The sequence below is a fragment of the Cornus florida genome, unplaced genomic scaffold (assembly GCF_030987335.1).
Source record: "Cornus florida cultivar Cherokee Brave unplaced genomic scaffold, ASM3098733v1 CherokeeBrave_3.0.0_Hap2_Chr01, whole genome shotgun sequence".
NCBI lineage: Eukaryota > Viridiplantae > Streptophyta > Magnoliopsida > Cornales > Cornaceae > Cornus > Cornus florida.
In genome coordinates this window covers 96,980,245-96,994,864 of record NW_026775571.1, presented here as the reverse complement: position 1 = coordinate 96,994,864, position 14,620 = coordinate 96,980,245, and the positions used below count along the sequence as shown (strand labels likewise).

Here is a 14,620-nt window from a genome sequence, read left to right as displayed (position 1 = left end):
AGAATGTGTTACCAAACTCATCGCGCGGCGGCCACAATTCATCCTCGTTACACACTGGAATATGTCATGTAGGCCTGCTGCCTCTAATCTGTTTATCTCGCACATATACTACCTTGTATGTCAATTAGATATACAACTTGGGTACGTAGGCATGTCAAGTCTTTGTTACGATTTCAATAAATAGAATCTAACGACTCTTTAAACTTACATCAGTAATTAAATTGACTATGGTGTTGCAAGTTGCAACTCAGTGTGATCGTATGAATTTAAGGCATTGTGTCGCAAAAATTGGTTGTTATGGTGTTGCAAGTTGCAATTCAATGTGATTGTATGAATTAAAGGCATCGTGTAGCAAAAGTTGGTTTCACAATTAGTTTTATCCTTCCACGGTTGCGTAGTAAGTAACCTCAACAAGGATCTCTTGGTGCCATGTGGGCATCAGGTTTAGCATCCACAGGCTCTCCCACCATTTCTTTCCATGAAAACAAATGATTCACCGCAAGAACATAGGTTGCTTAAAAAGTAATTTTGTAGATATACTTAAAGCATGCGTCATTCAGAATTTGAATCCTTTGCATATAACACTAAAACATCCATACACATTATTGCAGGCAAAATGGGTACTAACAATGATAAAACAAGCCAGTCAAGCTCGGGTTGGCTTGTGTTATCAAGAGTTCGAGAATTGGCATAGAGAGACGAGAGAAGACGGACGAGCTTGATGTATAAATGGTTAATTTGCATTTGGGTTCAACCATGCTCCTATTAGAAAATATTATAACTGTCCTATAACTAACTAAGATTTCCAGTCCTCCCTAGAGGAGTGAAAAGTCTGAAATGGTACTTATCAGTCACAAGGGGCAAATCTAGACCCAAGCTTAATAGGGAAAAGGACAAAGGTAGATCCAACACTCTCTCTACCACTTCCATCCCTCTTCTAATTCTTGAAATGCTTGCAAGACTTTTAAGCCAACAATTTTCGTATATTCTGGTTTGTTGTGTAGGGCTCATTCACCGACGGTTCTCATCAGACTCACTGATAGCTGCAACAGATGGTAATGAAAAACAGCCATCCACAAACAGTTTACCCAACTAAATTTCAAATCAAAACACTAACAGTTGCCATAATGAATTACACCATCAGAACCCTCCAATTCAAACTAGAAAGAACTCAGGCATGACAGTGGACCAAGCCATCATTTTAGCAATTTAGATTTGGGCATTTTACTTGCATTAAAAAACATACAAGAATCAAGCGAAGAAAAAGATTAAATATTAGTGGGGTTAATCCTGGATAGACCGGCCGGAGGTACACGGATACATAAATTAGTACCTCGGCCCCATAAATGTCTCAATAAAACAAGAGTAGGAAAAAGGAAAAACAGAAAATGAGCACGCATGCAAGCCAAAAATTGTGATTCTACCAACAGATCTCAGGCAGTATTGTAGAAACACTAGCCCCGGGAGGCCCTAAAGAACCAATAATAGCTAGATATATAATACATTGCAAGACAAACTTCAGGAGTGCATTCCTATCGATAAGGATGCACCTTCATGTTTAAAAGATGTCAATCACCATCAACCCTCAATTGCAATGCAACAGACCAGTAAATCACTGCACAACACCATCATTTTGTTAAATCATCATATATCCAGCAAAATTGCGTAATAATAGAATCCAATTTAAATCAAAATAAAACTTTTAATCAACCCTTCATCATAAATTAGGTGAAATATTTCAAGTGAAACCACAGGTACAGAGATAAAATTGCAATTCTCCATGCATTGATTTATGATACTAAATGTGCTATAAAGACTAAAAAAATGAATACAGTAATCAAAGCCGTTGTAGCACGGTTTAATTATTATTGAATCAAAAAAATTTAAAAGTAATAAATTAAAATATACAATAAAAGTAATATAGGGATACCATTTAGAGAAAAAATTATTACAAGAAAAGTGATGGAATTGGAATGACAATATAAATTTATGCTAAAAACAGCAGACTGTATTAGAAACGTGGCAAAGGAACTTTGGGAGAAACTAATGCTTTGTTTGGTTGTAAGGAAGGAAGTAGCAAGGATGAAAGAAAGGAACAAGGATGCTTGCATTGGTTGGTTGGGAGGAAGGGAAGAGAGGGGAAGAAAGTAGGGATGAGGGCATCCCTCTAGGCTCATCATCTTTTTTCATCCCTCAAAAAATGGGCAAATAGAAGAGGGAGGAGCAACTGTTACAAAAATATGAAATAATATTTTTACTCTTCAATTATCTACCAAATTACTTTGTTGAAATGCCATACAATGACGAATTGGTATTTTTTATGTTCAAAGCAATCTCTTTCCATCATTCTTACCAAACAGAAAAATAGGTAACCTCCTTTCATACCCTTCCACTCAACCAAACTAAAGGATGGATGGGAACCCTCTCAGATGTCCCTTCCATCCTTTCTCTTAACTCTTCCCTTTATTTTCCCATCCCTTCTACCAAACAAAGCATTAAGGAAAGCAATTTATTATAAAGAAAATGGTGCGGATGGATGAAATACAACAAGGAATAAAAATAAAACTCGAGTTTCAAAGAATGCAAAAAATGTAAGAAACAAGAGGATTTAGAGAAATACAAAAATTTTTAAACTGAAGCTAAAAAGATGGTAGCTAAAGCTAAACAAAATTCATAAAATGATTTATATGAAAATTTGAGTATGAACGAGGGTGAAACAACTATTTACAAGTTCGCAAAATATAGAGAAAGTTTGATTAGAGATATGGATCGAGTTAGGTGTATTAAGGACAAACCTGTTAATGGATCCAAATCGGATTGGATATGGACTGAGCAGATCCAAATCTGATTAAAATATATATATATCCGACTCGATCCGATCCGATAACCTGACGGATTATTTGCTATTGAATCCATATCCGATTTTGTCAGTTATCGGATATCCAATCTAATAATCTGATCCGTTAAGAAATTTATTTTTTGTTAAAATTTCCAAAATAAATTATATAAACATAATTATCAAAAAAATATTTATATATATATAAACAGAGAGAGAGAGAGAGAAAAAGGCCCAAAATATGAACAAAAAGGGAGAAGAAATTAGATATTTGATTCTTAATTAAAGAAAACAAACACAAAAAGTGTAAAAAAAATCAGGAGTAAAAGATGACGAACTAATATAATTGAGTGTTCCAATACTGTACACGAGATAACAAAGTAAACAATGTTTTTGATTAATTTTTTCATCAACTGCATACCAATTGAACGATAAATAATATATGTATAGCATATTTTATATTATATTTAGTCGGGTTCGATTATTAACAAGTCAAAATAACCATAATCCATATCCGATTTATTAATCTAACGGATTATCAGATTCGGATTAATAATGGATTATCAGATTCGGATTAATAATGGATTATCATATTCGGATTGCTAACGGATTAACGAATTAAATATTCAATCCATATCTGAGTTATCAGGTCGGGGATTTGGATCAAAATCCGATCAATTGACAGGTTTAATTAAGGATATAGATCAAACAATATTAGTTAAAGAGATGACATTAGAAAAATAAAAAAATTAATTTCAACAATTACTAAATGAGTAATGTACTAAAGAAGAAACTATTAAGTAACGAGCCCTAAGCAGGAATGATAAATGAAATTAATAACAAGGAAGTAAAGGGCATACTTAAAAAAGATGGGTAATAATAAAGATGTAGTAGGCGCGGAGAACTATAGGAAAGATGCGAATTGAATGGAAAAAACATATAGGGTGTGTTCGGCTGCATGGGAATTGGAATTTGTGGAGTTGGAAAAAAATTTGGTTCATTTTTGTGAGTTGCTTTCCTCCAATTCCACAAATTCCAATTCCAAGGCTCCAATTCCATGCAGTCAAATACACCCATAATGAAGAAGGAATGTCATATAAATGGAGGAATAGCAGTATAGTACCAACTTATAAAAATAGAAGGGATAATACAAAATTGTAAAAATTATAAAGGAATTGAATTAAAGAGCCATATAAAGAAACCATAGTAAAAGATAATCGAACCAATTTTAAGAAAAGAAACTTTAATATGTAAATTAGAAGACAGATCCACTATAGAGGCTATATACTTAATAAGAAATTTAATAGAAGAATGTAGAAATAAATACAAATAACCTTCACATGGTTTTCATAGACCTAGAGAAGGCATACGATAATAATTTGGTGAGATTTACAAAGAAAACAAGTGCCTAAAAAAATTCGAAATCTTATTCAAAGTATGTATAGTGAGACAAGGACAAACTAAAGTCCGTACTACGTTCAGAGAGACTAGTTATTTTTCAATAAAAGTATAATTACACCAAGGATCAATGTTAAGTGCATATCCATCTATAATAGTTTTGGATGAAATAACGAAGGACATCTAAGAAGACATTGCTTGGCGCATGTTGTCTGCTGATGATATAGTTATATTGGATAATTCTTAGAAGGCATTAGCCAAAAAATTAGAAACATGGAGAAGTGCTTTAGAAGCAAAAAACTTAAAGTATGTAAAACTAAAACTAGATGCATGGAATTCAAGTTTAATAAAGTAGCAAAAGATGACTACTAACTATAACAATTCAAGACCCAAGGATCTCTTGAAATAACCATTATGTTAAGGGTCAGCAATACAAAAAAATGGAGACATAGATAGCAATGTAAACAGTTAGATTGGAGTAGGCTGGAGAAAATGGAGACAAGTTTCTTATATGCCAAATAAATATCAAACAAATTAAAAGAATATTTTTGCAAGACAGATATTGGGCTAGCTATATTATTCGGAGAAGAATGTTGGGCGTTAGAAAGGGAATAAGAACAACGCATTTATATAGTTGAAATGAGAATGCTAAGATGAATGATAGAAGCAACTAGAAAAGATAAGACTAATAATCAACAGGTTAGGTAGAAACTAAGAGTAGCGCCCATCAGCGGGGGGTGGGGGGAGAACGCTTAGGTGGTTATGGTCAAATACAAAGTCGACTTATATATGCTTCCATTAGTGGGGAAATTTTGTTTGCATAGAAGGTAAAAGACCAATGGACTGACCAGAACTCGCATGATCTTAAATAATTCAAAATGTTAGACATGGCTAATAAGTGAAAGGGTAAATTACAATTTACCCTGACATCCCCTGAGGTTTGGGCTTATTACTCTCAGATGAAAGTTTTGCAAAAATAACTAACACCCCTGGTCAGGGTTTGTCAGGCAAACAATGTTAAAATAAGTATCTAATTGACCTATTTGCCCCGAAATTACTTTAATAGCAGTAAATGTGAAAGAAAGAAAAACACAAATATACCCTAACATAAACTCCTTATTTTCTATACTATACCATTCTTCTCGTTTCTATAAATCATCCTCCCAACTTAAACTCTCTAAAACTTTTGAATCTCATGTCTAATAACTCTAGACTTTCTCTCTCTCTAAAACATTTGGATCTCATATCTAATAGCTCAGTTTGTGATAAGTGTTGACTCATTCCTAAACCATTAGGCCATGGCCCTCAACATTAGACTAACTGCAATGTCTGAAAGCCAAAATCCATCTCCTAATCTACATCTACACAAATATATAATTGACAATATTTTACTAAAGATGACTGGTAGCTAAATTCCATTACCCACAAAAAGTTTTAAATTCAAACAGCCAATAATCCATCTCTAACGACTCCATCCAAAATAAGAAGCTTGCATTCACTTCTAACACACCTCTCCCTCAGTTTGTGTGTGTGTATATATATAGATATATAGATGTAGATATAGAGAGCACTGGTCAGAAAGTTTGTATATATAATTACATATATAGATATAGTCTTATAGATGTAAAGAACACTGGCCAGAAAAGAAATCAGTGCTGAAATAATATTTAGGAAGCGTAGCTCCCTACAACCTCTACCCATAACCCAATACCAGATGCCAAGCTTGGTCTCACCTTTTTTCCATAAACCCAATCAAGTCCATTAAAACTTAATCTGGGTGTGCTTTCCTTGAAAGAAACTAGTGATGGAATATGGGATTTGTTTGGGACTGTAAGAAAAAATAGGTATACAAGGATGACCATGGTGAGGGTATTTTGGTCCATATACTTTAAAATAGAAATTTGATTGAGTATTACAAAAATGGGTAGTTTTGGCATTACACTTTATCTATTTAACTTGACTAGCAGTCAACTATCAGGAGGGGAGGTGATAGTTATGTCAAACAAACTTAAGGGGAGGTTGACCAAACATTTTTAACAAGTTTAATCTAAGAGTAATAAAGACAAACCTCAGGAGAGGTCAGAGTAATTTACCCTAATTGAAAAAGAATATTCATGCAGCCAACCCATCCATATGGGATAAAGGTAAGAATGATAATGATGAAACTACAACAAGCGTGATACCAAGCCTATGTCAAACTCCAATTAAGAGAGTTGAACAACCTAGATTTTCCCATCCTCCAACAGCGCACTTTGAATACCTTGCCCAGCTACGTGAGCATAGTCAGTGTGGACAAGCAAATGGCTAATAACCTAGAAGGCACCCCAGCCTGGGCATTCCCCCTGGTTAATTACTTCACTTCTATGCCACTCAACCTAACAAAAACCAAAAAACTTATTTCCTTTTTACTTATTCTTTTTTATCCCTAAGACATGTAAATTTACACCCCCCCCCCCCCCCCCAACCCAAACACACAAAAAAATCCCACCCACCCACACGCAACCAAAAAAAAAAAAGGTGGGGAAGAGACAAAGTGACACATGTAAATCAATTTTGTAACACTCAAAAAGCAATCTTGAAAATTAATAATAAAAAAATAAAAAAACCAGTTACCAATAGTATGTGGTCCACATTTAGGGTAATGCTAGAATAAGGGAAAGAAACAAGGGTAGAGTTAGTAAGGAAAGATACGATAACATGTTTGACTGAGACCATAGTCTCAGAGCGGAATGGAAAAAAAAACGATTGATGTAGACAACCCAAGGAGTTGGAAAAGACTTAGTTGAGATGAGAGAAACCAACTCTGCATAAGCATAAGGCAATTTTGTTCTTTAAGACAGGTTGAGAGTGGGATTGGGAAATATACACTATATAGAATATATATACATGATGTACAAGAAAGCAGTAAGCCTCACCAAGTTAAGCACTTTAAGGGACACTTCAATACTTAATCATTTAACTACACCAGGTTGAACATGACCCATGATAAACTCCCAGAAACCATAAACATAACTTTACTACGCTCATAAAATGGAATATTACAAAAGAAAATAAATAAAAAAAGAATTTTTTCTTTTATCCTACCTGAAGCTGCTGCTGCTGTTGCATGGGTGGTGGGTAATTACCATATCCAGGGTACACTCCATAGTACAAGTTTGGATCTTGGGCAGCTGAGGCATATCCATAGGTTTCATAACCAGGTGCATATCCATAAACTCCACCATTCCACTGGTTTGGATCCACCTGGGGCTGAACAACTCCAGCAGATTGATCCTGCTTATATTTCAGCTTAATGGGGAATTGGAAAACGTAAACTGAAAATGTAAAAGAACATGAGTTCCAGGATAATAAATAATCTAAAGAACCTGTTTGCTTAAAGGACTACGTCCCCACGAAAGCCTGATGTTTTGTCCACCCAACTGAGTTCCATTTAACATCCGTAACGCTTCCTCAGCACAACTTCTGCGATCAATCATGAACAGAACGAAATGGCCACAAATATTAGATGTGATAGTATTTCCACTTGAGAAAAATCTTTAGCAGTTTATCATACCTGTCAGCAAATTGAACAAACCCACATCGCTTGCCTACTGGTATTTTCACATGAATTAACTGCCCATATTGGCTAAAAACTTGCTTCAGACTGTCATCCGTAACACTTGAATCCAAGCCACCAACAAATATCTGCAATGAAACTTGATGTCACAAGTATATTTGGATTAAAAAAGCACAACTTCGACATTTACAATTGGAAAAAAAATACTAACAGTTGTATTATTTGGATCATCCTCATTCTGAGTCCCTTGATACATAGCTGCAAATAGAGAAATGTAGGTAAAGAAAAAGGGGGAGAAATATCCAATAAATGATGCTTCCAGTTCAAGCTAAAGGAGTACCATATGAATCCACGCACAGAATAAGATGACAGAAGTTGTGCTAATTACCAAACTAAGCAATCTATAATCACTTTGTCAAGATAATGACAGAAGGATTTTTCATCCACAAAAATTATCAAGTTACAGATTCAATCTAGCAACAATCCCAAACAAGTTTAGCTGGGTAAATTTAACGACTGCAAACACACAAGTGTGTGCCCCAACATGCACGTACCTGAACATGTATACCACACATACACGTGTGAGTATGTGAGAGAACGAGAGTGTGTTTTGTGTGTGCCTGTGTGAGTGAAAGAATGACATGAAAGCAACATGCACATATAGTTACTATCAAACACGGGATTAATTCATAAAGACACTACCAATTTCTACATTACAATCCACATATAGGTCCAGCAAAAAATAAATTTACAAAAAGATATATTAACTGTCAGCAACTTGGCAACTGTCATGTAACAGATAAATTAAACAAATTTCTCGACAAAAAAATAATAGAAATACAGCATATAATGATGGTCAGCAATTAGCAAAGCCTTTTTCCCAACGAGGAGGGGGGTGATTAAGAAATTAAGAAGTGATTCTTGTGGCTGATAAACAAGAAAAAAAAACAAAAAGAAACTTGAATTATTTCTGAAGACTTGACCGACATCAGTTAGTGATAGGAACCGGAAAAAATTGAAAAAAGTAGCATGATTAATGCCACAAGGAACAAAAAGAAGGGCAAGTTAATTAAACAAAAAGGAAAACTGACCTAAATGAGGCTATGCACTAAAGGGCTAATCATTTAAGTTGAAATCAGTTCCAGACCCCGAAATGATAGAGCCTCTTGACACCCTGCTCAGAAACAACAGGAGTTCACAAGATTTTGCAATTTTAATATTTAAACAGCATTTTTATTTTAAAATTATATTTAAACAGCATTAGGCCCAATGTTTCCATGTATTGGAAGGAAATGATTTCGTAAGCTGGAGCTCATTTTCAAGAATAAAGTATAACTGGGGAAAAAAAAGAAGACGAATAAGAAGAAGAAGAAGAAGAAGGAGGAGGAGGAGGAGGAGGAGGAGGAGGAGAAGAATAACAACATTGCTTAGTATTTAGCAGACTGCATGGCAAAAGATATAAATTCATCTTAACATCCAAACTAGCAAATTCATGAACCAAACAACATGATGCAAAATGAACACCACTGTGAATAAATTGCATGCAAGTAATAATGTCATCTAATATAAAGTACAGGAAATGTACCGACAGCAATCGTTAAAGGCTGGTAGAAATACTTAGCCATCTATAAATATACCTTTGGGGTATTGCTGACTACCCACGCTCTTCTTGTTAGCAGCCGGCCCAATACGCATTGGCCTGGTTGAACAGAACCTTCCATTCATCTCACTCATAGCTCGTAATTGTTCGTTTTCATCTCCAAACATAACAAAACCATAACCCTTCATCCGTCCAGTGGTCTTATCAGTTACAACTTTTGCACCCTTAACTGAAGGAAAGTGAGCCCTGAATGTCTCTTGTAGCATGTAATCTGTGACATCAGCTGCCAAATCCCCAACAAAAATTGAGAAGTCGGGGGTATCATCTGGGCGCTTTTCGCCCACACCAAAAGATGCCCAGTTCAGTCTGAAATTCTGTTCAGAATTTGGCATCAGGGTACCACTATATGACTGTAAATTTCTTTCCGCAGCAGCACGACTTACAAAATCAATAAAGCCATAGCCTTCTGATTGAGCAGTTTGCTTGTTACGGATTATTTTTGCAGAGGCCACCTGCAAGAATAAAAAAACTCAGTAGATGGTAAAAAAAAAATGACACGCAAAAAATAATAATGGAAATACACATATACAAACACCAACTGCTTTATCCATATGGGAATATACAAATACATACATGCAAACCTCTTTTGTAACCTACATAATAAATATGCAAGATGTTCACAAACTAAATAGCGGTGACTCTGGTCCTTTAACAGCTTCCTTTAAGTTGTTCAAGTTTTTTTTTTGATAAATAAAGGTATATTAGAATGCGTTCAAAAGGGGGAACGCATCCTGAAAGCTATACAAGGGCTGAAGCCAAAGAGAGGGTCCCAGGGACCCAATGAACCCAAAAAATCCACAATTTCATCTAAAGATATACAATTTCTCCCCATCACCCAACTGAAAAGAGAACTAACAATAGTAAATTTCAGTGCCCCAATGGAAGATTCCTCCCCTTCAAAAGATCTGTTGTTCTGTTCGTTCCAAATGCACCACCAAACACAAAGGGTGTCTTCCTCCATAAATCACGGTGTGGGCCCCCACATAATAGCCTCTCCAGACTTCAATCAAACCCTTGAAGACCGAGGCATAACCCAATGAACACCAATCAAACCAAAAATAAGGCTCCAACAATCATGAGCCACAGGGCAATGCAAAGGATGTTCAAGAAATTTTTAGTCAATGATTTAAATTTCTTCTATTTCTCCTTGTGAACCAAAACAAAACATACAAAACATGTTTAATGGAGATGAAGTTTCGCCAAAACAAACAGAAAATGGTCGAAACATATCGATATGGTTAATTTTTTTTTTTCCTTTCTTAAAAAGATAACAATCCCAGAGAGTAACAAAAGGAAAAACCATTTTCTTTATCAAAAAGGAGCATAGTAAAGGATTGAGTACCAAAAATGTAAGATGATGTCTCCAATGTCTCTAAAAAATAGAAGCAAAGGAGTAGGAGTAGAAGAAAAGAAGGGATAGGTGAATAACTTATCGTTGTACATAGTTGCTAAATAGTATTGCTTAGCTTGCTGATTTTTTGTTCAGTTGTTATGCTACATTTAATATGTGTCCGCTGTCAATGTGTTGACTTTGTGTCAAAATGTCTATTTCATGTATGGTATAGTTGATGTCTATTGTGTCCAAGGCTGTTAGAATCAGGATAGGGGGTCCACAGAATAGGATTGTAGGATTGAAAGGTCTTTCAATCCTACAAAACGAGTGCAAAAAACACTAAACAATATATAAATAAAGAATTCTTAGAATAGATAGATAAAAGTTGAAAACACTAGAGAAATATATAAATAAATAATATTAAAAACAAGTAGAACATGCATTCATACACAATGAATTTGATTAGGTAGTTCAGAGGATGGAACTCTAACGACACAAAATTGACAAATTACAAGGTTTTATATGGGAAAAACAAGGTTTAGATCTTCTATTCTCATTTTCCTAATGAATAATGAATTGTCTGGTCTATTATACAAAAATTACTATTTAATGAAACAAACCAAGAAATTTTTGTATCACAGTCACAACTTATATCAACTATATATGCTATAACAACCAACATTTTACAAATATTTTTTAAGTAATATAAAAAAGAAACCAATTACCAGATTTTGGTATACTTGAACTGTTGAACAATCCTATGACACAATCTTATGATCCTATGGTAAGATCCTATGATATGGTGATCCTACTACGATCCTATCTCTATGCAATTTTTTCATATGATCCGAATCGAGATATTGATAACCATGATTGTATCAAAACTTCAATATTACATGAGAAAATTAGCCTCATAATCTTGTATAGTTGTTTCTACTAGTAAAAAAAAATTAGTATTGACTGGCACTATTTGATAACACATCCACAATTATGTTTTTCCTCAGTTCCAACAGTGTCCAACTGTCTGCAGTCCAAAAATATATTCAATTCATCAGTCATTAGTCTCATCCTAACTCGTTTATTTATTTTATTCTATGTTTACAAAAGTAGCCATGTGAATTCCAAATTTTTTCACCCTCTCATTGCATTCTCGATATGTTTCTGAAACATTTATGTTCCCAATCCAACCAAAATGACATTCCAAAACAAAATTTTAACCGTTGCAGTGGACGCAAAACATTGACTCGGTATATGTATCAAATTCATCTCTCTATTCAAAGATGATTACTGAAAGCATCTGCAAACTGCAACTTAGTATTATACCTTATTCTAACTTCTTAATTTTCAAGAATATAAAAATGCAAGCTGCTTTGAACTCAAAACCACCTTCTTTTTTTCCCCTATTTTTGCAAATCATATTTTGCATACTGATACGAAAGCCTAGCCCTATGATACTGCCCTCCGTGCCTTTCACAGTCCTATGCTCTCAACCTGAATTCAAAACCCTTAGCCTCTACCCCCATGCCATACAGGCACTGTATCATTCATGCAAGCATAAAGGCCAACCTTCTAAAATGTTACCCCCTGCGAGTCAAGCAGGCTTCAAATTACATAATCTCTATTTCAGATAAAAATAGTTAGTCCCTTTGTAAAAATTACATAAAATATCCAATTTTTATAATAAATTTGAAGAAACATGTATTAAATACAAGAACAGAAGAGCAGCATAATCAATATACATGAAAACCAGCATAACCAACATACATGAATATAGACATACATATATAAATGCACATACAAGAACAAACATCATGCCAAGAACACCAATTACAACAACAATCCACCCAAATTGACACCTCCACTGCACCAATCAACAATCAATTAAGAAAGCTTTTGTTTCATTTAATGTTTCTCGCAAAGCAATTACATATACGTATATATATCATAATATACGAATATAACACAAATATATATATCCCACAGCTCTCTACTCAAATTCGTCAGGCTTCCAACATATCATACAGAGTGAAAAAAAGCAATTTTATATACGAATATTGCACATACACACGCATATCTATCGGAGATAGAGATAATTACCTCGCCAGTATGAGCAAAACAGCTGAGGAGATACTGCTCATCCATCCAGTACTGGAGATCGCCGATCCAGAGGGTGCGGATCTCGTCGGCGCTAGCAGGCTGCGCGGCGGCCGTGTACTGCGCTTGCGGTTGCTGAAGCTGATGCTGATGCTGCTGCGGTGGTTGCTGGTGGTAATACATCGGCGGTTGTGGCTGAGGCTGCATTGGTTGCGGTGGTGCTTGTTGGTGATGTTGTTGCTGCTGCTGCTGCTGAAGCTGTTGATTCATCATCATCCATTGTTGATGTTGTTGTTGTTGCTGCTGTTGTTGGTATTGGTGGTTTTGTTGAGCCTCCATCGTTGCCTGGTTTGCAGGTTGCATCATCTTCGAAAAATAAACTTTGAGAAGGGGCTTGGGATGTGGAAAATTGCAACCCTAGAGAGAGATAATGAGGAGGAACGGGATAGGCTTAAGATCGAGAGGGGTGTGGGGTGTATTGTACGGGCACACCCAATATCCGATTCAATCGTTGACCCGATCCGAACCAATTCGATTTGATTTGGTTCGATTAAGCGACTTAATAGATTTATTCAATTTTACAAATACTAATAAATCATTGAATTTTATTAATTAACAATTTACATAAGTCAAAAGTCGAGATCTGAATCTTAATTCCAAATATATATATATATATATATATTTAATTTCTTAGAACTTATCTCAACAATTAATCTCCCGACGCCTATGAAATATATTTATGAAATAAAATGCGAGGTAAAGATGGAAGGCGAATTTCTTGTCAATGAAAAAAAAAAAACCATTCTCACATGATTCAGTTTTTGAGAAATTATTATAATTGAGTTGGTTTTGACACCTTTCAAAATTGAACCATGTGATAAATCCTCAATTCAAGTTTCAATCCAATCCAACATCCAACTTGATATGTCCGAGATGAAGCTCAAGATTGCATCGCATTGGTCTTAACTTATTTGCTTCGGGTTGGTCTTAACTTATTTTGCTTCGAGTTGGTGATGTTGGTCTCCCATTGTTCTTAAAGCTTCAATTAACTGGAATTTCTACATTAAACCTAAAACCCTAACTTCATCAACAAACATACAATCTAAATGTCAGCTTAATTATAATTTTTTTTGGTCAATTATGCATTTTTGGCTTACTACATTATTGTTCCGTTCTGGTGGGTGACTGTATTAAATTTTTGTTTCTAATTTTCTACTCCCTCACAATTTCAATAAAGTAAAAAATGAATGTAAAATATGATAATATCAGTTTTATGTTATTTTAGTGAATCCAATCCACTGTGCACAGGATAGAATTCTAATTCTGTTTCAAAAGGGTGAATGATTTGACCCCTCATAACCCCAAATGACTAACTATAGTCTATAACAAAATTAAATTCCCAACATCATACATTTTTGCACAATTTGCTATCTAAATGTCTATCTTTTATTCAATTTCTATCATACAATTTCTTTTAGGCACGAGCTTCTTGCTCTCTGTCATTTTAGACCAGTAGTTCAAACCAATCATAGATTATTTCACAGCTATGAGGTCTGGAAAGGTTCTTTTAAAACAAAGTTTCTAATTCGACCTGTTCATTCGAGCCAGAGTTATGGCACATTTTGCAACCATTACCACCCTTCTGCCAATTCTGTTCACATTCCTAGAAAATGTCGTGGTCCACAATATACATATTTCAAATTGCTAGGCGATACTTCATTTTCTCGTAACCACAAAGCATAG

The 14,620-nt window shown here is 34.9% G+C and overlaps 1 protein-coding gene across 2 annotated transcripts; it reads right to left on the bottom strand.

The window, feature by feature from the left end:
* Nucleotides 1–1,251: 1,251 nt before the first annotated feature.
* On the bottom strand, nucleotides 1,252–13,329 carry LOC132308154 (polyadenylate-binding protein RBP45-like). 2 transcript variants are annotated; one of them, XM_059806174.1, is made up of 7 exons: nucleotides 12,881–13,329; nucleotides 9,428–9,902; nucleotides 8,002–8,048; nucleotides 7,788–7,918; nucleotides 7,600–7,696; nucleotides 7,319–7,483; nucleotides 1,252–1,615 (listed from the first exon to the last, which is right to left on the bottom strand). In XM_059806174.1, the coding sequence occupies exons 1-7, from the start codon at nucleotides 13,241–13,243 to the stop codon at nucleotides 1,613–1,615; spliced, it is 1,281 nt and encodes a 426-aa protein (XP_059662157.1). In that variant the 5' UTR covers nucleotides 13,244–13,329; the 3' UTR covers nucleotides 1,252–1,612. The 2 variants fall into 2 exon arrangements, with proteins under 2 accessions (XP_059662157.1, XP_059662147.1); XM_059806164.1 differs by having other exon boundaries at nucleotides 7,319–7,507; nucleotides 12,881–13,328.
* Nucleotides 13,330–14,620: the final 1,291 nt, after the last annotated feature.